Genomic DNA, 25,558 nt, shown 5'->3' with positions numbered 1-25,558 from the left:
GATTTATTTTAGATAAAGAAGAAGGGTTATTTTGGAATGCTGTGTGACATTTATTGAAATTTTTGTTTCTAAAGTCTGACAAAGGATTTTCCGTTCTCTGTTGAATATGTTTGCTTGCTGTAGACATATGCCACGGAGAACAGGTTTGTGTGCTTCCCATAATGTAGTCGGAGAGACGTCAGGTGTGGAGTTATATTTTATATAATCTTTGAGCGCAATTTCAATATTTTTATGAGCTGGATTTTTGAGTAGGAAATCTCTTAAAGAGGAAGTAAACCCTTTCAAACCACTTTGACCTACAGGTAAGCCTAGATTAAGGCTTACCTGTAGGTCCAAGCAATATCTCCTAAACCTATATGGTTTAGGAGATATTTGCCCGAAAATGGGCACTGCTGTCTACGGCGCATGCGCCGTAGACAGCGGCGCGCAGGCGCACTAAATGCGGCAAGTCCAAGAATGGGTCTGCCTAATTTGTCGACTCCCGTGCGCATGCGCGGGAGTGACGTCATCGCGGCTTCGCCGAATGGCAGCGGCGGAGCTGCGAGATGCGACTCCCGTGCGCATGCGCGGGAGTGACGTCATCGCGGCTTCGCCGCTGTCATTCGTCGGAGCTGCGAGACGCCACCAGCAAGATGGATGCGGCGGACTACAGGGGACAGCGGTGACTTCGCTGGCTCCTGTGTCAGGTAAGTGACACATAATGGACTACTATGCGATGCATAGTAGTCCATTATGCTTTACCTTTGCAGGGAAAAAAAGAGGAAGTAAACCCATTAGGGTTTACTTCCTCTTTAATATCCATGTTGGATCTTTTTTTTTTTTTTTTGGAATTATAGAGGTAACAGTAATGTAAAGCGCACTATGATCAGACCATGGCCAAACTTTTTCTTGGTTACTCCTGTCTCATGGGGGTCAAAGTCCAGGTAGCTGTCACTACTCATAAATGAGGATTGACAAGAGGATGAGTATTGGATTTGGTAGCGTAAGCTTGGGGGGTGACTACAAGGACAAAGCGATTACAGGTGCTGTGGGAAGAAGAGATGGCCAGTAGTTACTGAGTTACTGGGCTTTACTTGGACCTCCCTCATAGAAATGCCCACAAATCAAGCTTCATACAGGGATGGAGCTCACAAGACCTAAAGAAGTGCTTTTCTGCCAAATGGGGGGGGGGGGGGGGGTCTGTATTGTTTCTGAAATGCAGATTTTTTTTATTTTATATAAATGATTGAGCCAATAGGTATTCTTTTATTAGTGCTAAGGATTTTTTTTTTTTTTTTTTTTTAGTTAAGTGTACATCTAAGCTTGATTTATTTTTTCCAAATGCATAACGAATAAATGGAAGGGGGTTTATATCTACCTACATCTGTGGCCAGTTTTGCTTATTGTAATAGCAAGTTTACTTTATTATACATTGTTTATCAAATATTCTGCCAAATTACATAACTAGAAATAACCCAGACCAGAAAGAATATCTGTAAAAAAAAAAATTTAGACATACCCTTTTTCCCCTCACAGATGTCGCTATGCCAGAGTGGATTAAACAAGAATTGTCACAAAGCAGTCGATGGAGCTCCTCAGTTATTGAGAGATGGTACCCCATATCTGGAACCTCTGGGGCTAGCAGCAATTTAATGGAATCTTTTAGGTGAGAGAATCTATATGCGTGTTTCTCTGGAATTAATTTATTTCAAATGTATTTTTCTTTTATTATAGTTGTTCAATCTGCATAGCTTTACATAGCCCTTTCATGGCTTCCTCACTGCGGGGCAATTGTGGGATTGTTGTTTTGGGATACCCAGCACGTTTTCCCTCAAGCCCCTGGCCATTAGCAAGGAAATTGACCTTCTCATAACTTTTGCAGTGTTGAGTTGGCTTCCGCTCCGAGGTACCTCTTTTACTCATCTCCTCTTGGTCTGCCTCAGCCCCTTACTCTGCTGGTTTGGGTCTAACTTCTGTGCAGTCTTCCACTAAGGATTGGGCAGTTCTGGCCTGATCACTTCGTTCCTCTATCAAGCAGGTAGTAATGAATTCTCTCCCCATCTCCAGGGGTTACCTCTCATTGGAGTGGTGGACTACTTTGTTCAGGTCTCGTGCTTTGGACACCATCTAGGTACTGGTGTGCCTTCAACTAAGGAAGGGAGTGTGTCTTGTGACAGGACAGTTGGTTTGATGCCTTTTATGGTCGGTACTCGCTTCACACAGGAGCGGTGGTACTGTGTCTTGGAGCTTGTTCACATGTGCGTCAATACCCTGTTTTATGCAGAATTTATTATCCATCTTTAAAGCCTCATAGTTGCTTATTAATGCCTACCATGAATATTACAATGACACCATGCAATGCTTTTCACACAGGAGCGGTGGTGTTGCCATGTTACAAATTAATCGACATCCTTTAATGAGACATTGTTCCTTGTCCTCTGCCTCCATTGATGTCAGTGGTAATGCTCTAGAGCTGCACCTTTTAACAGCCTGTATTACAGCATGTATAACCTTTAAACTGCGTAGGGAGGTTTTCACTGTTAGGGCGGTAGCTCGCTTCCACAATCGGTGGGGTCAGTGGGAAGTATTGATATTGTCAAACCTATATAACTATATGATTTCTTTTTTTTATTCGGACATGAGCACACAGATTTAACTGGATGGACTGGTTTCTTTATTCAACCCTACCAATTATGTATAGCAATTATGGCGTGTTAGTGAAGCATTTATAAAGTGGTTCTAAAGGTTGAAGGTTTTGTACCATCATGCATTCTATGCATGAGAAAAAAAATGAAACATTCAGTATGCAGCTCCCCCTGCGGCCCCCATAATACTTGCCCGATCGAGATCCAGCGATGTGCACGAGATCGGCTGCTCTCTGCCTACTCGTTGACTGAGAGGCCATTGGCTCCCGCTGCTGTCAATCGCAGCCTGGAAGGGGGGTGAGGCTGAGCCCAATTTGGTGTGTTTTATGGACATATAGCGCGGTTCGAGAGCGAGCATGCGTGTGTGCCCCCCATAGCATGTGACTTGCTAAGAGGAGGATCGAGACTGCTCTGCAAATTGTTACACAGAGCAGGTTAGTATAACGTGATTTTTTATTTTAACCTTTAACATCACTTTAACTGGGCACTGGGGGAAGAGACATTGGATGCTTCTATATCCCAAAATGGACTGGACAACAACAAAATAGGAGGACAGACCAGCTGCAGCCATTTCCTGGTGATTGAGCGCACGCGTGTGGTAACGATATTTGTTCCTGCGTGCGGGCAAAAGCATCAAGCCAGCCAGCAATACTATAATCCAAAAATAGTGTAGTGCAACTTTAAAATCAATATCTCAATGTTCCTGTGCACAACTAAAATAAATACAATTAATAAAAATATCAAAAATAAAGCGCATAAGTGTCCATGTTTAAATTCATAATAACTCATTGTTAATATCTTGACACTTGTCCATTGGTATAAATGTTCCACCACTGTACTGACATTAAAAAAAAAAAAAATCACAAAGGGCCAGTGCTATCCTCCACCTGTGCACACTAGCCACTCACCTCAGTTATGACCCCTGCATCACCAGTAGGTCATAACAAGCTCTTCCAACCAGGGAATGTAAAACAATCTGTGTAATATTCTATCCCTCCTTATCTCCTATGTCCACATATCGGCTCCCAGAGTCTGAGATGAGCATATAGGATGGTATCATAGAAAATGGGAACAAAACACACAGAATCTAGTGTTCTCCGTTTCACAATATTTAATCAAGTTAAAAATGTATTGCACTCACATTAAAAGCACCTAAGCAGTGCTGTCTGGTAAGCCTATATATTGGCTTTACCACCATTTAGTGAGATGGCCACGGGTTGATGTCACATTTTGGGCTCTGCCCCTATACGCATTACGTCCCAGGGTGTGGACTTCCCTTACAGCAAATATTTATCACAGATAGGTTGTGCTAATTGAGAGGTTTTTCTTTTGAGCAGCCCGCAATAGTGCCATTGGCAAAGATTTTTTTGTTTCAGCAACACTGAATTGGACCAAGCGTCAGAGATCAAAGTATATGAATCCATATTGCAGTGAATTCACAAAAATGTCTGCTGTCACACCATCTAATGAAAAAAATGGACTACCGGCGCAAAAGGAGCTACCAATCTGTCAATATTTTTGTTTGCTGCAACCTAATATAGAAGTGTCACTCTGTGAGCCAATCTAATTAGAATATGTGTATGAAGCATGGGTTGCGCTAACTTAGCTTTCTCTTATATTCACCGACCAACACAGCTCCTCTTTGTATGTAAATGGGTTGTATAGCCTGCCATTAGGAGAACTAGACAAAATTGTTACACAATACATAGAAATTTTAGTCCCGCCCCAGGGGGGCGGACCCTGTGCTATCAACCCTCCCCACTGCTCCCAGCAGATTCAGTTTTTATTTTGCCTAGTAAGGAGAATGACCTAGGAACCCTGCGGGCCCTCTCGGTCCATGTTTTTGCTGCAGGTTTGATGTTTTTTGTGCAAGATGAAAGATCCCACGATCTTTCATCAACTGCCGGCTGGGTGACGGGCTGGTTAATGATTATCCTTGTAGTCTCCCAGTCCGACCATCGAGCGCGAGCAGGCCGCAGCTAAGGCTCGGCAGGCCATGACATGCCTCAGCTCCAGAGGGGGTCGATTGAGCTTCAATGCTCCTGGGTATACATATGACCGGGCTACTGCTGTCTGGATCGCAGTATACCGGGCCAGCAGCTACCCTGTAACTGCGCAGGAGTAGGTCTGTGATGGAATGTCTCCCAGCTCTTCAGGACTGGTAAGTACGGCTCTCCCTGCTTCGGTGGGATGAGCATCTGGGCATTCCCCGGGGGAGGGTCGAATCAGGGACCACCTCACCTCCCTATCTTCTCCCCCAAGTCCCCATCTCCCCTCCTCCCTCCCCCCCTCCCCTCCGAGGGGTGTGTGTGTGTTCGCTGGATTCTCGCGCGTGGGGGCCCTGTGCGGCTGGCGTTTGGTCCTGGTCCCGGTCTGGGGGGGGGGTCCCAAAAAGGGTCTGTGGAGGTTGTTCTGGCTGTAGGCAGGCAGCACTGTTCTGGTTTTGTTCTGTCACCACATGGTGCTGTCCGGCGGCCATCTTTTATGTGGGAAAGCCTGTGTTCCCCTTGAGAGCTTCAGCAGCCATCTTCTTTAGGATCTCCTATTAGTTACATTGGCGGCCATTTTCTTGAAGCCTGAGCGCTCTTTTCTCCGCAGTTCTCTTGTGGCAGCTTTACATGTGCTCTCACTTGCTGTTTCCTGTGTACAGGACGCTGGATGGCTCCTTGCTGAATGCTGAATCTAGCTCTGCAGAACATTTCACTGCTGCTGACAGTTTTCTCCTCTCTGCAACTGGGAACCTCCTAGGGACTACAGGCACTGCTAGTGGCATTCACAGAGGCCCCAGGGTGGTGAGTCTAGCGCTAAGTAAACCCCCTCCCCCACGTGGCGGCAGCAGGAGGGTGGGATCTTCACTGTCCTAAGTCCCCTTGCAGGTGGCAGACAGGCTAGGGTCAGCATGGCTTCAGAAACTGGTGTTTCTTCCCCGGAAATCCAAGCTATAGCAACCGGGTCACCTGCGGATAGCGCGGTGCGCATGGACACCCTGACGGCGGTCCTTGACTCTTTTGTTGCTAAGATAGAGGCAGCGCGTGAAAGGAAAGGTGCAAGAGGCCCCTGCCCCCCCCCAATCCTGTGGGGAGAGCTCTGATGCTGACTCGGGCCCTGCTGCGGCTGGAGACCCCTGCTCTGACCTATCGGATGTGGCTGACCAGGCCCGTTCGGACAGTGATTCCCCGTCCGGGTCCAGGCGCGACAAAGCGCTTGTTGTAGCACTTATCACAGCTGTGCGTGATACCTTGAAGATTCAGGAGCCAGCGGATCCCTCTGCTGATGTACCGGTTCCTTTTGGGTCCCACAAGCCAGCACGTTCACCTAAGGTGCTCCCGTATTTGACTTATTTTGACAAATTCATCTACAGGGAATGGGGTCGCCCGCAACGGACCTTTTTTAAGTCCCCAAAAATTTGGCTGTGCGTTACCCCTTTGAGGAAAGCTTTCTCAAAAAGTGCTCGGCTCCTCCAGTTGTGGACCCCCCCCCCCCCCCCCCGGTACCTAGGTTAAATAAAGTAACCACTATTCAAGAATCCCGCGGACAGGAAGGCCGAGGCAGGGGCTCGTTCCTTGTTTACGGTTGTGGGGTCAGCCGTGCGACCTGTACTGGCACCCGCACTGGTGTCGCAGACAGTGACTGAGTGGGAAAAACTTTTGCACCATGAATTGGGAGAGCAGAACGCCTCCCCTGTCTGCGTGGACCTAGCAGACCAACTAGTGGAAGGCCTTAAGTACGTTTGTGACCTGGCCCTGGATACTCTCCCTCTGTTATCCAAGGCTTCAGTGTCAGCTGTGGTGCTGAGGCGCCTAATTTGGCTAAAATGCTGGTCTGCTGACCAGGCATCCAAGAAAGCCCTGACGGATATTCCCTTCCTTGGCGAGCTCTCTTTGGAGCCTCGTTGGATGACATTATTAAGACTGCCACCAGTGGTAAGAGTACACTACTCCCACAGGCCAGGAAAGGCTAAGGAGCCTCGCCGCAGGCAAGGGCCCTCTTTTTCTGCTCAAAGTCGGCTTTTCCGTCCGCCCGGTGCTTCGGCAGGACGCCCATGGACAATCGGAAGCGTCCCACAAAACCGCAAGCCTGCGACCAAAAGTGCTACCCCATGAAGGTTTGCCCCCACCCACTTATCGGGTGGGGGGTTGTCTTTGGGAGTTTGCAGCCCGGTGGACCTCCCGGTTATTCGACCAATGGGTCTGCGATCTGATTTCCACAAGCTACAAGATAGTTTCTCTCTTTGCCGCCAAACAGATTCTTCCCCTCCAGCATACCCATGTCCCCGGTTCGCCGGGAGGCCCTGTTAGGGGCGGTAAGGTTCTTGTTAAATCGGGGGGTGATTGTACCAGTGTCCTGGCATCGGATACTGTCCGCCCTGTACTGTGCATGCGCAGCACGGAGCAGAGGAAGCTTCAGAAAATCTCCGAAGATGAGTGGCGCCGTGGGTCGAGGTGGTAGCCCCACCATCCAAGTGGACATAGGACTGCCCATATTAGAGGGCCCCTCGCTTTGCTCGCCACGCTTCGGGCTTGGCCTCGCTGCGCTCGGCTCTTTTATATTCCAACTCTATGTCCATTTGGAGGGTGGGGCTAGAACCTGGACTCACGGCGCAGGCGCCGTTCATCTTCGGCTATTTTTGGAATCTGTGTGTACTGCGCATGCGCAGTACACAGCGGACACTATCCGATGGGGAACACTATATGATAGGACACTGGTTCCGGAATCGGAACGCTTCCAGGGGTTCTACTTAAATCTGTGGTTCCCAAGAAGGAAGGGTTACGTCCAATCTTGGACTTAAAATCCCTCAATCACTTTGTAAAGGTGCAGAGGTTCAGAATGGAATCAGTTAGCTCAGTAGTCACTGCATTCCATCAAGGGGACTTCCTGGCATCCTTGGACATCCAGGATGCTTACCTGCACATACCCATTTGCCTTCGGCATCAAAAATTTCTGCGTTTGGCAGTAGGGGAAGCCCACTACCAGTTTGTGGCTCTTCCTTTTGGCCTGGCATCAGCCCCCAACCCCCCCGTACTGGCTCCAGTAATGGTGTTGCTGAGGCAATGCAGGATCGCGATCGTGGGTTACCTAGACGATCTCCTCCTGAGAGCATCTTCTGCCTCAGAATTAGAGGAGGATGTGCCGATCACCATGCAGGCCCTGCAAGAATTTGGGTGGCTGTTGAACCTAAAGAAGTTTGTGGTTGTACCAACTCAGCGTCTGGAGTACCTGGGGTTGCTGTTGGAGTCCAGGGAAGCAAGGGTTTTTCTCCCCTCAAACAAATTGCTGACTTTTACGTCTGTGGTCAATCTCCTGTTGAACCGCAAGTGGTTGTCGCTCCGCTTTTGCATGCGAGTGCCGGGACTCATGGTGGCCTCCTTCGAGGCAGTACCTTATGCCCAGTTCCACACCAGAGTCCTGCAGAAGGAGATATTGACAAAATGGGACAAACCTCCGTTGTCCCTGGATCGGGCAGATCCAGGTGAGCCAACCAGTCAGGGATTCTCTGATCTGGTGGTTGAGGTACCCGGTGATTCAGTCCGGAAAATTGTTTCTTCCTCTGAACTGGACGGTGATCACTACGGACGCCAGTCTATCATGCTGAGGTGGAGTGATGGGGATTCAGTTGGCTCAGGGCCTCTGGTCGACGGAAGAATCCAAGTTACCGATCAATCGCTCGAATTGAGAGCGATCAGGCTGTGCCTCCACACGTGGTCGACGTGTCTTCAAGGGCGTCCGACCAGGATACAGTCAGACAACGCCACGGCTGTGGCGTACATAAATCACCAAGGGGGAACAAGAAGCTCAGCCGCTGCTCGGAAGGTTGCTCACATACTTCGGTGGGCAGAGCGACACGTTCTGTCCCTATCAGCCATTTACATCCCGGGAGTGGAAAATTGTCAGGCGGACTATCTGAGTCAGATGCTGGACCCAGGAGAATGGGCGTTGCATCTGGAGATATTCCAGCTGTTGTGCCTGAAATGGGGCACGCCAGATGTGGATCCCTTAGCCTCCTGTCTCAATTGGAAGGTGCTGAGATTTGTGTCCAGGACGACAGATCCGTGGGCAGACGCGCTGGTGGCTCCGTGGGATCAGTACCAGCTGATCTATGCCTTTCCTCTACTAAAACTGTTGCCTCGTCTGCTTCGCAGAGTGGAAGCCGAGGGGATTGCAGTAATCCTGGTTTCCCCAGATTGGTCTCAGTGGCCCTGGTACACAGACCCGGTGCGTCTGGTGGCCGACGCTCCCTGGCGACTGGCACTGCGGGAGGACCTCCTATCTCAAGGTCCAATCTTTCACCCTGCTTTACCATCGCTGGCACGGCATGGCTATTGAGCCAGGTGCTGAGGAACCGGGGTCTGTCAGACTCGGTGATTCCAATGATGCTGAGGGGGCGGAAATCTTCTTCACGGAAGATATACCATCGTATCTGGAAGGCCTACATCTCCATGTGTGAGGAGACAGGGTGGCATCCGTGCTCCTTTTCTATATCGAGGATCCTGCTGTTTCTTCAGCATGGAGTGGACCAGAAATTGGCGTTGAGCACCATTAAGGGGCAAATTTCAGCCCTGGCTGTCTTTTTTTATTTTTTATTTTTTTCAGCGACCCCTGGCGTCTCAGTCATTAGTGAGTACCTTTTGTTCAGGGGGTACGACATGTAGTCCCTCCGGTGCGTCCTGTTACCCCCATGGGATTTGAACCTGGTGTTGTCGGCGCTTCAGAAGCAGCCGTTTGAGAATATCAGGGAGATTCCCCTGTTGACCCTTTCACAGAAGGTGTTTTTTCTAGTGGCCATCACATCGGCCAGGAGGGTTCGGAATTGGTAGCCTTGTCCTGCAAGCCGCCTTATCTGATCATCCACAGGGATAAGGTGGTGTTGCGTCCGCAACCAGCCTTTCTACCCAAGGTGGTTTCGGCTTTTCATATCAATGAGGACATTGTATTACCATCGTTGTGTCCTAAGCCGAAGCATCCCAAGGAGGTGGCCCTTCATGCTCTCGATGTGGTTAGAGCTCTGAAGGTGTACTTGTTTGCCACAGCTCCCTTTCGGAAGTCAGACTCACTGTTTGTTTTGGTGGCTGGTCCTAAGAAAGGCATGACAGTCTCGTTGGCCACCATTTCCAGGTGGATCAGACAGATGTAGTCCAAGCCTACGCCTTGAAGGGGCAGGTGCCCCCCTTTCCAGTCACGGCCCACTCTACAAGAGCAATCAGAACGTCTTGGGCCTTCCGACACCAAGCGTCTGTCGCTCAGGTGTCTAAGGCGGCGACCTGGTCGTCTATCCATATATTTACCAAGTTCTACAAGGTAGACATCAGTGCATCGGCTGATGCTTGTTTTGGCCGCAAAGTTTTGCAGGCGACCGTGTAGTTGCAATTGAGTTTTTTTTTTTTTTTTTTTCCTGGTTTTTCAATTAAAAACGCAGTACTGTTTGGTTAATGCACTATTGTATTTCTTCCGCAATGTTGCGATCTTGGGGATCACTCCTGTTGAGGATACCCGGTTATTTGGTGGAGTTTTTTTCCACACACTACTGTTTATTTGTGGGTTTAGTTTCACTAGTTCCCACTTGCGATGGTGGATGAAGGTTTTTATGCTGTTTTTCCCACCCCTCGTTTGGCACTGCTTGGGGACGTCCCATTTAGTTAGAGAGGAGCTGTGTCGGTCGGTGAATATAAGAGAAAATAGGATTTTTGTACTCACCGTAAAATCCTTTTCTCTGTTTATTCACCGACCGACACAGCACCCACCCCTCCTTTTCTCTACGTTATACTGCTTGTTGGCGTACTGAATCTGCTGGTAGCAGTGGGGAGGGTTGATAGCACAGGGTCCGCCCCCCTGGGGCGGGACTAAAAGTTCTGTGTATTGTGTAACAATTTTGTCTAGTTCTCCTAATGGAAGGCTATAAAAACCCATTTAGTTACAGAGAGGAGCTGTGTTGGTCAGTAAATTACAGAGAAAAGGATTTTACGGTGCGTACAAAAATCCTATATTTTTTTTTTTCTCAACAAAAGTGCCGTGCTTCAATGGAAACCTTCTTTAGCAAGGGAAAATTTATTCCTCTCTCACAATAGTAAATATTACAAAAGTGCTATATAGTAATGGAAATAAAAAAATAAAATAGTCAAAATATTCAAAAATGTTAATACCTCTGCAGGGCTATCCACCTAGCCCGTTACCCTGGCTGGTCACCCCTGCAGTGGTATCAAATAAAGTGCCTTACAGTGCCTATAAAATATGAAACCAATTGCAATATGCTATAAATGTCTCGTGAGTGATCACTCTAAAAAAAAAAAAAAAAAAAAGTGCACAGTGCATGTATGAATGAACAATCACTCCAGTGCTGACTGATTCTTCTTATTTCAAAAGTGCTTCTTTTCAAATATAAAGTGCTTCTTATAATCACCAGCCAAATGAATTCAGATCTAATCTGTATATGCGCCTTTAGTTCATTTAGGATAACCATTCCTTTTAGGGATCTCATCAACAGCCTCTCCAAACAGGAAATAGAAACTTCTCGTGCTATTTAACTCACAAAGATATATAATGGACCATCATAGTGCAGTATATAAAAACAAATTTTTATTTAAAAGTTTTAAAACAACAAAGTTCACACTCGCATATGCCTGTGCCTGAGCCGGCACCAAGCATGTCCAGCCATGTACGTGGGAGTATGGATTTAATCTACCTCTCTGTTTGCTCAAAGCCCTCAGCAGCTGTCTCAGATTTTTTTTTTCTTTTTTTTTTTAAATACGTCCCAAGCCTCTTCCTCATACATCGAACCTAACCAATGAAGGTCCCGACGACCACTACGCGTTTCACAAAGATTATTGCGTCATCAGGAAGAGCTTCCTGGTGACGCAATAATAATCTTTGTGAAGGAAAAAAAAAGCATTATTGTGATGGTAATTGTGTTTGTTTTTTTTTGTTTTTTTCTTGTGCAAAGATGATCAGTTTGAGGGCTATGCTGGAGTTGATTCTGTAGAAACTAATGAGGATTTTGTTTCATCTTACAAATTAGGCTGATAAGTGCAGAATCTTTTGACCAAGATGAGCAGAGATATGATCAAGACATAACACATTATTTGTCAGAGTGCTATCAAAAGAAGTCGAGTGAGGAGTCTGGAAGTGTGACCCAAAGCGACAACCAAAAGAAGCGTAAGTCTCCTTTTCATGATGCGGTTACGGTGTTTTATTTTAAAGGCCGCTTGTACTGAAGGATTATGGAAGCTGCTATTATTAAAGTGATCTTAAAGCCTTGTTTAAACCATATCCCCCCCCCCCCCCTTTTTTTTTTTTAAATCCAGCTCATTGTGTTTTGGATCCCAGACAAATGTCTGGCCGAGTTATCTGCACCTGGTCTAATTCAAATGTCCATGCATGCATGTTTAGGAGTACGCTGACACACACTGTTCAGTGAATAGCTTCCTTTATTGCTCTGGGCGTATAGCCCCCTTTATAGTAAGAGATGACTCATTGTTTGCAAAAAAAAACATCATCTCAGGTGTATTCTGTGCTGTCAAGCAGAGATTGGAGGACCCTTATCTAAGCGGTCGTCTGGCCAGTTTCATCCAGGTTTTCTGCTGGTGGCTTGTGGACTCGCTCTGATGGGAGGGAGGTCTCTAGGTGAAGCATTTTGAGTAAGGAGATTCAGCATATATCTTGACATAATAGAAAATAGTAATTTAATCAAAGTATTAAACAATCCATAACAATTGTACATATTAGGATTTTCCCGGTTGGGAAAAATGCGCGCGCACACACACACACCGCCTCATGTACATATACGTCTGTACTTTGAAGAGGGATATCGCGGTAATGGCAGCAGCTGCTGCCACAACCGAGTTATCCCTCTTTACAGGAGGCGGTCCTGTGTGCGATAGCGGTGGTCTCCGTGGTGGGTTCGCCGCGACATCATCATTATAGGCGGCGGGAGAGGTGCTTACTGGAGCTGGTAGCGGCGGAGGTAATTAGGTCCTATCGATGGCTGGTTATGGAGACAAGTGAGGCTAAGATGGCCCCCACTAGTCTCTCTACCATAGGAGGGTGGAAGAGACGTCAAAACGTCACTTCGCCCATACCTCTTAAAGGTACTTTTTATTTTTTTTTATTTTTCCAAATTACCCCTTTTGCATTTAAGTCCAAATATGAGATCTGAGGACTTTTTGACCCCAGATATCATATTTAGGAGGACCTGTCATGCTTTTTTCCTATTACAAGGGATGTTTACATTCCTTGTGATAGGAATAAAAGTGGTTCATTTTTTTTTTTTTTTTTAAAGTGTAAAAATTTATAAAATCAAGTAAAATAAAAAAAATTTTTATTTTTTTTTTAAAAACACCCCGTCCCGACGAGCTCGTGCACAGAAGCGAATGCATACGTGAGTAGCGTCCGCATATGAAACCGGCGGTCAAACCACACGTGAGGTATCGCCGCGATCGGTAGAGCGAGAGCAGTAATTCTCCTCTGGAACTCTAAACATGCAACCTGTACAATTTTTAAAATGTCGGTTATGGAGATTTTTGAGGGTGAAAGTTTGACGCTATTCCACGAGAGGACACAATTTTGAAGCATGACATGTTGGGTATCAGTTTACTCGACGTAACATTATCTTTCACAATATAGAAAAAAAAATTGGGCTAATTTTACTGTTGTGTTTTTTTTATTTTTTATTTATTTACTTATTTTTATTCAAAAACTGAATTTTTTCCAAAAGTGCGCTTGTAAGACCGCTGCGCAAATACGGTGTGAAAAAAAGTATTGCAATGAGCGCCATTTTATTCTCTAGGATGTTAGAAGAAAAATATATATTTATTTTTTTAGTATTTTATGTGTGTGTTTGGGGGTTCTAAGTAATTTTCTAGCAGAAAAACTGTTTTAAACTTGTAAACACCAAATCTGAAAAAGAGGCCTGGTCCTTAAGTAGAGAGAGATTGATATAATAAAAACAATTTTTTGTTTGAATGTAAATAATTAAGCTACTAAAATCGGCTCTGCTGGCTTATGCGGATCTATCTACATGGTATTGGTCACCCTCATGTGGACATTTTAAAGTTACTGATTTTCCTTTCACTTGCTGTGAAATGGTCCGCAGCGCCCACGCTATTGTGCGTAGTGCGCGTGTGATAGCGTCACCACACAATAAAGCAGTTTTCGGTCATGTGACATGCCTTGGCGTGAACGCAGCATGCATTGCGACATGCACCAGCAGCCATTTAATGCCGAGGGTGGTCGATTGCAGCAGATCATTTTCCGATGAGCCTCTGAAGCCGCCGGCTGAGTCTGTTGAAACCGGTCAGGCGATTCTATTGACCATTTCTAATGTTGTGACCTAACAAATTTTATCCTGTGGACCAAAGGCATGGTACATCCTGCGATGTAAAGGCATCTTGTGAATGACGAAGTATCCAAGGAAGGGATAAGTACTTTTGCAATGTTTTCTCATTTGGAATAGTGACGCTGCACTAGCATGCACATCTTGGATTACAAAACTAGGGGGGCCCATGCGTCTTTTCCTGATAGTTGTGTGTTATGTGCTATAGACTTTGGATCAACCATATGGTACGTGGGTGGGAGTCTAGGACACAGCATTATTCACAGTTGAACATATGAATTCATGTACCTTTTTTGATATTTAACCCTGCTCCTGACATCTGAACCTCCTTTCGACCACTGTTATCAGTCTACCATACTAAGTCGGAGTATTGTTGCCCTCTTGGGTTCCCCCTCTCTTTCTGGCCTATTTTGCATTTGACACTTGAGACTTAATCCTCATTCACCAAGTACCCAGGATCTCTCGTATCCCGTTCTCCTTGCAGGACACCTTACCATTACACTATGGTGCCAGCCCTCAATATACCGTTTTCCTTATAGGAACACTGTGGAACTATAAGGCATCCATGCATATTTAGAGTACCTATGGTCTGATTCATACAAATATAGAGGTGGTCTTGAATTTTAATACTGTACATGTCTTGTGTAGTTTTTCGCCATTTAATAATTTTAATATAATAAACATTTTTCAACTTTTGATATGAACAGTGAGCTGTATATTTATTTGGGAGGCGGTTTCAGCTATATCGGGTTTTTTATTCTTGAATTATACATACATACATGATTGTTGCCGACAGGACCCGCCCCAATCCCCTTTTCCCCTTTTCTATTTTGTTGTGAATTTTTACTGTACACTAGGCTTTACCTTGAGGGTCCTTTCTTTTTCTTTAGTGTTACAGTTAAAATACTAGCTATTAAGCTTTTCTGTCTGTGTATCTTTAGGTCTTCCTCGTACTCCTGTGAGGCAGAAGATGAAGACCATGCCTCGTGCTCTGCAGATGTTAAATACAGCCAGGTTAAATTCAAAGGCTCAGAAATCACAACCAGAGGGTGCACCTGTTGCTCCTGCTGAAAAGAGTTCACAGGCAAAGAGAAGATCTTCAGAAAAGTCAGAATCTCAGGCTAAGAAACCAGCAGGTTAGAATTTATCTTTAATATTTCTGTATGTTTAAAAAGCACTAAGGGTCCATACCAAATTTTGTGGCGTGTTTCATTAAGGCAGCATTCCTTTGCTACAAGCATCTCCTGGAACCATGCACCTGCATTGCTCTGTTGGAAAGGTTTTATTACTGGCACATCTTATATTGGTTTCCCTATACAAACTTTGTGTTCTCTGCTTCTTGCATCTCGCTGAAGAAACTGGCCTTGCCAATACAAGAGTGTTGACTGATGGTTTGATAAGTATTCTTTGTCTACCCATCTGAACCCAATTATTTTGCCCTTGACTAAATCATTTCTAAAGTAATAGTGCTTACTTTGCAAATATCTGTGTTTTTGGTTTTCAAATGAATTCTTCTGGAGCCCCTTTTGATTTTAGACCCAAACTGCACACAGGGCCCCGACTTATAAGGCCCCTTTCACACGGGCTTTCCGATCACGTCCGCCTGTTGGCCTCCATTCACTCCTATGAAGCAGCGGTGACCTGTCCACTGATGCCTGTCGCTATCCGTCCTGATACTGTTCATGAAATCCAGACGGATGGAGACCCTATTTTTCATCCATTGTTCAGATTTAAACGGACGCTGTCCGTTTCATCCGATCTTTCCAAAGCGGAGAGCGGGGCACTGACAGGTCTGTCTCAGCTCAGTGAGCGGACACAGACCTGTCATCCCCTGCTCAGCGAGGGTAAGCAGAGCAATCCCCCGCTCTTGTCGTTCAGCAGTCAATGGCAAAACTTGGGGGAGGGAGTTGCACTTGAATTGGAACAGATGTAGAGGGGATGATGCTTAACCACTTACCTACCGCCATACATATATATACATGGCCTGATATGGAAGTGTTTGTCGGGAACATGGTTAAGGCTAAAACCATGATCCCGGTATAATTTTTTAGCCCCAGTGATTCTTTTATGTAAAAGCAATCTGAGGAGCTAAGCAGCCGCTGGATTACCTTTTCCAGGTTGCGGAAGAGGGTCCCACTCCCTCCTGCTGCCGCCACATTTACCGTGCTCTCCTGTGTGATCGTGTAGTTTGGTAAAGATGCGCGCGGCAACATCAGCTCCGCCAAACACAGTGGGAGGAACTGATGTCCTTCCCACTGTGTAATGTCTGTTCATGGAAGCGATGAGGATTTTGTCACTTCCGGTTTCACTTCTTTGTTTACTGCCCACTTACCAGCCAGTGAAGCAACTGATCAGACCGTTCTGTGTCTGTCCGGCTGCATTATAGACCATAGGAGAGATCTGGGTTATAATAGACACCAGATCTTTCCATAAAGAGTACCTGTCGCTGACCATTGCCATCGCAAGGATCGTTTACATTCCTTGTGACAGCAATAAAAGTGATCCACAAAAAACAAAACTGTAAAATAAAAGGGTGAAGAAAAAAAGTGCTCACGTGCAAAGGTGACTTTAGTCCACACGCATATGTAAACCGTGTTTGCACCACACATGAGGTATTGCTGCAAATGTCAGTGTGAGAACAATAATTCTAGCACCAGACCTTCTGTGTAACTCTAAACAGGTAACATGTAAAGGCTTTTAAAGCGTCGCCTATGCATAATTTAAAATGTCGTACTGTCCAGGGAACAGTGGGTAGAGGATGAGGGGTTGCCCTCAGGCTATCAGGAAGAAAGACAGACCGATTGCTTCTCTGTAGAGGAAACAACGGTGGATGAACCCTTTTCAACCTCGCAATCTGAGAAATTGCTGGTCCAATCTCTTATGGAGATGGTTCATTATACTTTCAAGCTGCCCCTAACTGAGTCAGCTGAAAGTTCAGTTTCTTCTTTGGGTTCCTTAAAACCTTTATAGCATTTGCATGCATTACTAGAACAGCTAATTTTATGCTGAATGGGATCACTCGGATAAGCATTTTTTTAGTGATGCACCGAAATTTAGGCCGCCAAAACATATCTGCTGAAAATGGCCCTTTCGGCAAAAAGCCGAAAAAGCATTTTCGCTGATACTGGTGACGAAAAGGGGGCAGGGCCTGCTGGGCTTGGTCCCGCCCCTGGTGCCGCCCATCACAGGGGTGTCATTCTGGAGCGCCCGTCTTTTACTCTCCTCCTCACCCATGATGCAGGCGGCCCGTGGAGTCTCGCTGTAAAGTCCCCCTCTCCCCAGTGGTGGCTGCATATGGCTCCTCAGCCGATGTGTAAATTGGCTGTGCAGGAGCTTGGTCACGCTGTTTACTGTGAAAGTGAAAGCAAGGGAGAGATGTCTAGCAGTGTGTGCTGTGCTCTGTCTCCCCCTACAATGCAGTACCCAGCATGGAGATTGAAGGTACAGAGCTGTAGCTGCCAATTTTTAAAAAGACTGTTGGTATGCATCTGTGTGTTTTTTATGTGTGTTTTTGTGTATGTTTATATGCACTGGTGAGGCACGGCAGGCTACATGACGGGCACTGGTAGGCTGCTGGGCACAGTGAGGCTGCATTGATCTCCTGTAGCATGTCCCCAGTCTCTGACCATCTCCTGTAGCATGTCCCCAGTCTCTGACCATCTCCTGTAGCATGTCCCCAGTCTTTGACCATCTCCTGTAGCATGTCCCCAGTCTTTGACCATCTCCTGTAGCATGTCCCCAGTCTTTGACCATCTCCTGTAGCATGTCCCCAGTCTTTGACCATCTCCTGTAGCATGTCCCCAGTCTTTGACCATCTCCTGTAGCATGTTCCCAGTCTCTGACCGTCTCCTGTAGCATGTTCCCAGTCTCTGACCATCTCCTGTATAAAAATATTTTTTAAAAACAGTCAATTTCGGTATCGATGCTGTATCGGTTTTTGGGATCAAGGAATATGTCGGTATTGGTTTCGGCACCAAAAAACCCATTCTGTGCATCCCTCATTTTTATTTTATTTTTTTCCCCTCCAAAGAGATTCAGTTGTTCTATCCCATGGAGGAGAAATTCACCAAAAGATGGAATGTACCAGCAGTTGACGCTGCTATATCCAGTGTGAATAAGTGTCTAACTTGTCCAGTAGACAATGCACAAATGCTTAAGGATCCAACAGACAAAAGATTTGAATTTCTGTTAAAATCCTCTTTTTCTTTGGCACGTGCGGTTACTCAGCCTGCAGTCCCTGCAATAGGCATCTATCAAGCCCTAAAGGACCAGTTCAGACAGGCCCTTAAGGAGGTTCCTGTACAGCAAGCCCGGGATTTGGCTGAACTACTAAGAGCATTATGTTTTGCCATAGACTCCATTGAAGATTCTATTCACCAGGCGTCCCGCCTCACGCTTGTGTTGGTACACATGCGTAGGATCCTGTGGTTAAAAAATTGGTCAGCCTAAGCACCATGCAAAAGGCTCCTGACTGGTTTTCCTTTTCATGGAGATCGGCTATATCGGGATGACTTGGACAAATACATCCAAAAGATTGAGAAAAGTTCTCTTTTGCCAGTTAAGCGAAGGAGTAAACGTCCTTCATTTAAGCGGACTCTTTCTCCAGCGGCATCCGCCTCTAGGCAGTGGCGACGGCCTCCGCCGTCAGAGTCTAGAGAAAAGCCTCAGGCCCAGGCACAAAAGAAGTCCTGGGCCCAGAAACCTGCAAAACAGAATTCTAAAGCCTCATTATGAAGGAGTGCTCCTGCTCGCAAGGATGGGGGGAAGACTTTTGCAGTTCTCAGAAGTCTGGCAAGAGGAAATTCAGGACAGGTGGGTCATCTCCACAATCACTCTAGGGTACAAACTAGAATTTCGGGAGTTTCAAACGTTCCCAAAGATCCAGGGAAAATGCAATCTCTGTTTTGGGGACTAGACCGAATACTGGCTCAGGGGGTGATCGTTCAAATGCCCACAGAAGAGTAAGGTTTGGGGTTTTATTCAAACCTCTTTACGGTAACAAAACTGAATGGAGATGTCAGGCCCATTCTAGATCTAAAGAATCTGAAGATCCGCTCTTTTCACATGGAGTCGATCAGGTCAGTGGTTTCTATCCTACAAGGAGAACTTCTGCCATCTATCGACATCAGGGATGTATATCTGCATGTTCCTCTATTTCCCATTCGCCAAAGGTTTCTGTGGTTCGAGGTAGAACAGCATAATTTTAATTTCATAGCTTTGCCCTTTGGGATAGCTATAGCACCCTGGGTGTTTACACTTCTTAAGCCACCAGCAGTTGCTCTTGGGGGAATGGTCTCTTCACCCCGACATTTTCTGGGCTGTTTGCCAGAAATGGGGGACTCCAGAGACGTAGATCTTCTGGTGTCCAGGTTCAACATGAAGTTGGTCAACTTTGTGTTCAGGACAAGGGATCCGCTCACATGTGGAACAGATGCGTTGGTGACCCTGTGGGATCAGTTCTCACTGATTTAGGCATTCACCCCTCCCTATTCAGTTGCTGCCACAACTTCTTTGCAGGATCAAGCTGGAAAGAAACCCAGTAATTCTGTTAGCCCCAGCATGGCCCAGAAGGTCCTGGTATCCAGAAATCGTAAAGATGGCGGTGGAGGATCCATGGTCCCTTCCACTATGGCCAGACCTACTCTCACAGGGGCCGATATTCCATCCTACCTTACAAACTGTAAATTTAATGACTTGGCTATTGAAACCCACATTCTGAAGAAACGTGGGCTATCCGGGTAAGTTATCTCTACCTTGATTAATGCAAGGAAGCCATCTTCCAGAACTATATATTATAGTATATAGAGTCTGGAATGCTTATGTTTCCTGGTGTGAATCCAAAGGTTGGCAATCTCGGAAGTATATCACAGGCAGAATTCTTGCGTTTCTACAATTAGGGGTAGAGAGGAAGTTGGCCTTGAGTACTATTAAGGGCCAAGTCTCAGCTTTATCAGTCTTATATCAAAGGGTGCTTGCTTTGCATTCTTTGGTCCGGGTTTTTATGCAAGGGGTGATGCGGCTTTATCTGCCAGTCAGACCTCCTTTGAACCTTTGGGACTTGAACTTAGTTTTGTTATAAAAACAGCCATTTGAACCAATACAGCATGCTCCCTTAGTCCTTCTTACAAGTAAGTTAATGTTCTTGGTTGCTATATCCTCAGCAAGGAGGGTTTCGGAATTGGTTCGTTCTTGTAAAGGGCCATATTTGATTATTCATGAGAAAAGAGTCATGTTGCGTCCTCGTCCAAGTTTTTTGCCAAAAGTGGTCTCAGGTTTTCACCTGGACCAAGATATTGTCCTGCCATCATTTTTTCGAAAACCATGTTCTAGGAAAGAGAAGTCACTACATTGTCTTGCTGTGGTGCGAGCGGTCAAAGTCTATTTAAAGATGACTGCTCAGATCCGGAAAACTGATGTCTTATTTGTGCTGCCTGAAGGTCCTAGGAAAGGTCAGGCAGCGTCGAAATCCACTGTCGCTAAGTGGATTTGGCAAGTTTATAATTCAGGCTTGTGGTTTAAAAGGTATGATTCCACCTTTTCAAGTCAAAGCGCACTCGACCAGAGCAGTTAGTGCTTCTTGGGCAGTGCATCACCAGGCCTCCAAGGCTCAGATCTGTAAGGCCGCAACTTGGTCTTCAGAACCAATACATTCAACTGGGTTTTATCAGAAGAAGGCATGAGGATATCACCTTTGGGTGCAGTGTGTTGCCAGCAGTAGTATAGGGCCTCAAGTCTGGGGGTGCCCTATGTGTCTCCCTCCCCTCAAATAGCGTTGCTATGGGACATCCCATATAGTTATTACTAAGGCTCTGTCCCGTGATGTACGATAAAGAAAATAGGATTTTTATAACAGCTTACCTGTAAAATCCTTTTCTTGGAGTAAATCATGGGACACAGAGGTCCCTCCCCTCTTTCTGGGGTTTAGGTATATTGCTTTGCTACAAAAACTGAGGTACTCCTGGTCGGAGGAGAGCTTTTATAAGGAGTGAACTTCCGGTATTGGGTCTGCCAGTGTCCATCACCTGAAGGTGCCTATATACCCATATAGTTAATACTATAGCTATGTGTCCTGTGATGTATTCCAAGAAAGGGATTTGTTATAAAAATCCTATTATGTAAGCCTACCTCTCCTGCTCCTAGACACATTTACTGTTTTTTTTTTTTTTTTTTTTTTTATAGTTCATAATGTTCAAAATTCCTGATTTTTGAACCAATGGGTTCAATGTAAATTATAGCAACACTTCTTCTTTTTTTTTTTTTTTTTTCATAAGTAATAAAGCAGCAGCTGAAATGTTGTGCAGGCAGATATATTTTGTCTTTAATGTCCTGATATGTGAGTCTTCATATTTGCAAACCAACCCTAATCCACTGCAGCTCTTTCCACACCTGTTCATTGAACACACAATGAACCCGCCTCAGAGTACCTTTCAAAGGTTGATGTAGAGTTTGGGCCAACCGTTACTTCCTCAAAAGTCAAGATTAGCATAAACTTTGGGCAGGCATACATGTGTGTCTCATTAGACCGCTTATTGTATATCTGATCACTATTTCTGTACTCTTATCTATATACTTACTTTATATGTTGACAAACTTTTTCTTTAAATACCTAATAATAAATGCTGATTATACATAAACTAGGCACCTAATCCATCTGCTAATTTATCTGGCTTTACAAGAGAGGTTTACTATGAGGTCGTTAAATGATATTTGGCTTTCTATATAATTACTGAATTGGTAAACTGTAACTTATTTTGCAGGTTTTAAATCAGAAGATGAATTGATTTTCTATTTAAAAGAAGATTATGATAAAGCAGTGTCTGGAGAAGAGGCTTTGTTGCTGTCGTGTGCAAGGAATGCCTTCACTGCCATTAAATCTTATTTAAAGACAGTGAGCAGCAAACAAGTAGAGGTAATATTCATAATATGCTTACTTTGTACTCTACATTTGAACATTATAACAAATTTAGAACAACATTTTTTTTCTGTATCACAGGCTGACTGTGTCAATAAAATCAGGCTTCTCTTAAAGTCCAGCAAAATGATCCGTCAGCTTTATGGACAGAATCTGGACAAAGGAGCCAAGCTCAGAGAGTATGTGCATCTTGTGTCTTGTTTTAAAAAAAAAAAAAGATTTACCATTCTCAACTTGTGATATTATATACATTTTTTTTTTTTTTTTTTTGGATTTAGATGTCAGATTCAAGCTCTGCTCAGAATGGAAATGTGTGTTCAATGTCCTTCAATACAGGCTAATGAGGATGAACTGGAGCAACTCGTTGAAGAGGCAAGTGTCTTTGTTTATTATCATCCTGTTTGTACATAACCTGCATTTCATAAAATGGTTCTAACGTTTTTTTTTTTTTTTTTAACCTTAATGCTTTCTCTGCATTATGGAAAAAAAATAACTGAATGCAGCTCAAGGAAGTGTTGAGGTTACAAAGGCTTTAACGATCACTTTAAGCTCATACTAAAATGTACTTTAGTATGCATATATCACTAGTTTTTTCTCTTCTTACAGGTAACTGACATGCTGCGGATTATTTCTCTGACAGAAGATCCCTCCTTTTTGACAAAATTTCTGGCAACTGTCCTTGCAGAGTATGTATTTTAACTTTTATTTTTGAAACATGGACATGTTTATACATGGTTATGCAACCAATACTATTGGGGCATATAGCTGTTTGTGTTTTAATGAATAGGCTGCAAAATGCAAGCCACACTGTGTGCAACCTTAGAGGAGTTCCAGCCTTGGGGGGGAAGAAAAAATGAAGTCAATAGCTACAAATAATGTAGCTGCTGACTTTTAATATAAGGGCACTTGCCTGTCCAGGGATCCCGGAATGTTGGCACCCCAAGCTGGTCCTTCCATAGGCTCTGGGTGCATGTGCTGGCAGTAAGCCTTGGGGCTTTGCAACCTGTTTCCTACTGCAAATGTGCAAGTCCCACTGAGTGGCCCCCACTGTCTTCTGGGCCCTGTGTGTCTCCCGGGGGGGGGGGGGAGGAGAGACTGGAAACTTCTTGGAACTCCACACAATGAAAGGTGCCAAATGTGGCAGAGCTTCCACTTTGGGTGGAGCTCCGCTTTAAGCCGAGCATAACAGAGAGCAGATTTTGATATATGCTTGCCGGTGTTCTGCCTAATAGAGTCCGGCCATCGATATGTGTCCGTTCCGTACTGCGCATGCGCAGTACGGAGCAGGCGAAGCTTCGGAAAATCTCCGAAGCTGAACGGCGCCTGCGCCGTGAGTGGAGGAGGTAGCCCCACCATCCAAGCGGACATAGGGTTTAGAATTTTAGAGGGCCCCTCGCGGGCGAGCTTCGCTCGCCATGCTTCGGGCTCGGCCTCGCTGCGCTCGGCTCTTTTTTATTCTAACTCTATGTCCACTTGGATAGTGGGGATAGAACCTGGACTCACGGCGCAGGCGCCGTTCGTCCTCGGCAATTTTCGGAATCTGTGCTCCTGTGTACTGCGCATGCGCAGTACGCAGAGGACAGCATCTGATGGAGGACCCTAATTGACAAGACACCGGTATAAATGAGCCCCTAAAACTGAAAGAGGGAGGGACAGCACTAGGAGCCAATCATGTGCTGGCAGGAGGAATGATCAGTGTTAACTTCATTAGTGTGCTACTGCTCCTTCATTATCCAATCAGCAGGCAATAGGTGATGAAGTGACGCCACTGTATTTCTAACTCCTAGCACAGCCAAAAGGGAGATGCCGCATTTTCTGTTATATGGGAGTGGTTGATTAGTGACTAATGTGGCTAGAAAGATCTACAGATTCTTTGGAAAATAAAGTAGTTCATACATACAGTATGTATTATGCATACAGTCGCATTTCTGAAGTTCAGCTTATATTTATTCTGTATGCCTGGGTGGTGATTGTGACATGTAAACATCACTTCAACTGATATAATTGGCTTCAATATTTTCTACTTTTTACAGGTATATAGAAAGCATACCCAAAATCCTGTCAGATATATATTTCAGTCTTGGGACACAGATCCCTGAGGAGCTGGCATTAATTCTTCCTTCGGATGGAGAGGACTCTTTCACACGTGAAGGGAAAACGCCCATGTATTCTCAGCCATCCATTTCCAGGGTTCCAAGTGTGCCTCAGGTAGCTAATGAAGAAGATCAGCTTGAAGAGCTTCGAACCAGATCAGCTAAGAAAAGAAGGTTTGATCCTGTTTTAGGTCGTATCTATATATTTTCTTTTCTCATTTTTATTTTGCTTGTAGCTCTCGTGTTTTTCTTTTTTTCTTCAAAGGACAAGTACTTTGGCACGGCACAGGAGTATAGCGGAGTCGTCCCAAACTCTGAGGCAAATTGAGATCCCAAAGAAGCAAAAGAATAAGGTAGGGACTGCTATCACAGCTGTAATATTGAGCCGAGATCTACAAAGTATAGCAGCTTCATGTAAGAGGGTTGTCTAGATCTTTACATGGATCAGGATATAAATACAGACTCGTGGGGTAGTAGATTTATTTTCCATGTTAAAATTGAAATAATGCCCCCGCACTATGATATAGTGCTAATTAAGTGAATAATGATCATAACAAATACCCCTGTTAGAGCTGCTGCTGTGGTATGGGGTCAAATAAGCTTAGTAGTGAAAGGTCAAGTGCTGCTCTTGCCATTATTTACACTGTGCTCAAAATTTGTAAAATACAATAAATCTAAACCAATTATATATTCTATTTTAAAGTGACTAGTGCTTAAAAAAAGGTGCTAATATAATCAAGCTTAAATGAGTATAGCCAAAGCTTGTTTGGCTGTACTTCTCCTATGGCTCATAGGAGTGCAATTCATTTTGCACTCCTCTGACCCATTTTCAGCAGAGAGCAGACTGAAGTCCACTCTCTGCTGACGTCGCCAATGTCAGTCCAGGCACCGTGTCATTCTGACCACAAAGTCTGTATCCACCAGGTGCCTAGACTGACACCCGGCTCAGCGTGACTGACAGTCTACAGCTCTCTGCTCCATGGAGCTGTGAAAACTGGGTGATCGCAATGTTCAATTGCTCGGTTTTTGGTGTAGTCGCCAGGGGACAGACGCAGCATCAGACCGATGCTGCACCCACCGAGGTAGGTATAAATGTGGAAAAAAAAATCCTTTGCTTCTCTATTAATCAAAAGTCCAATGTGCAGAATTTAAATGCTCATGCAGATGTCTCACAAGATGCAAATTCACTCCTAGAGTCAGTCAGAAACACTCCTCAGTTGTAATGTCCTCATCTGGTTCATTCAGTAAAGTGATCAAATGTACTTGCAGTGTGTCATATAAAATTAAAAAGATCTCCATGGCATGATATAGTTTTAACTTTATTAAAATAGGTGTTCAAAAGCAATTGCTCTCACATTTGCTGATTATAATACAGGCATGCAACAAACATCTGCTTTCTGCTCAGTGTGTGTTGCAAACACCGGAAGTACGTAACTGTCAATCCCCGTTTGACATGTTTCTCCCCTCCCAATGGGCGTTGTCAGAGGCGGGGAGTGCAAGCGGGGGGCCACCAGTCTTGTCTCTGCCCTCCTGTAGTTCTTACAGCAAGTGGTGGCTCAATTACTTCCCTGCTTGCTGTATTGGGTGGGCCCAGAAGTCAAGACTA

The 25,558-nt window shown here is 45.1% G+C and overlaps 1 protein-coding gene across 1 annotated transcript in view; it reads left to right on the top strand.

Annotated features, from left to right (window-relative positions):
• TICRR (TOPBP1 interacting checkpoint and replication regulator) overlaps positions 1 to 25,558 on the top strand; it is an 82,739-nt gene that overhangs the window by 16,414 nt on the left and 40,767 nt on the right. The window contains exons 5-13 of the mRNA XM_077472115.1: positions 1,516 to 1,645; positions 11,635 to 11,771; positions 14,889 to 15,083; positions 21,705 to 21,856; positions 21,941 to 22,038; positions 22,138 to 22,231; positions 22,466 to 22,545; positions 23,893 to 24,126; positions 24,218 to 24,305. Coding sequence (XP_077328241.1) covers positions 1,516 to 1,645; positions 11,635 to 11,771; positions 14,889 to 15,083; positions 21,705 to 21,856; positions 21,941 to 22,038; positions 22,138 to 22,231; positions 22,466 to 22,545; positions 23,893 to 24,126; positions 24,218 to 24,305 — 1,208 coding nt within the window. The remainder of the gene's footprint in view (positions 1 to 1,515; positions 1,646 to 11,634; positions 11,772 to 14,888; positions 15,084 to 21,704; positions 21,857 to 21,940; positions 22,039 to 22,137; positions 22,232 to 22,465; positions 22,546 to 23,892; positions 24,127 to 24,217; positions 24,306 to 25,558) is intronic.

This window comes from Lithobates pipiens, unplaced genomic scaffold, assembly GCF_037356315.1.
Source record: "Lithobates pipiens isolate NorthernLeopardFrog02 unplaced genomic scaffold, aLitPip1_a1.2 Scaffold_8, whole genome shotgun sequence".
In the NCBI taxonomy this organism is placed as follows: Eukaryota; Metazoa; Chordata; class Amphibia; order Anura; family Ranidae; genus Lithobates; species Lithobates pipiens.
This window is presented reverse-complemented; position numbering and strand designations above follow the sequence as displayed.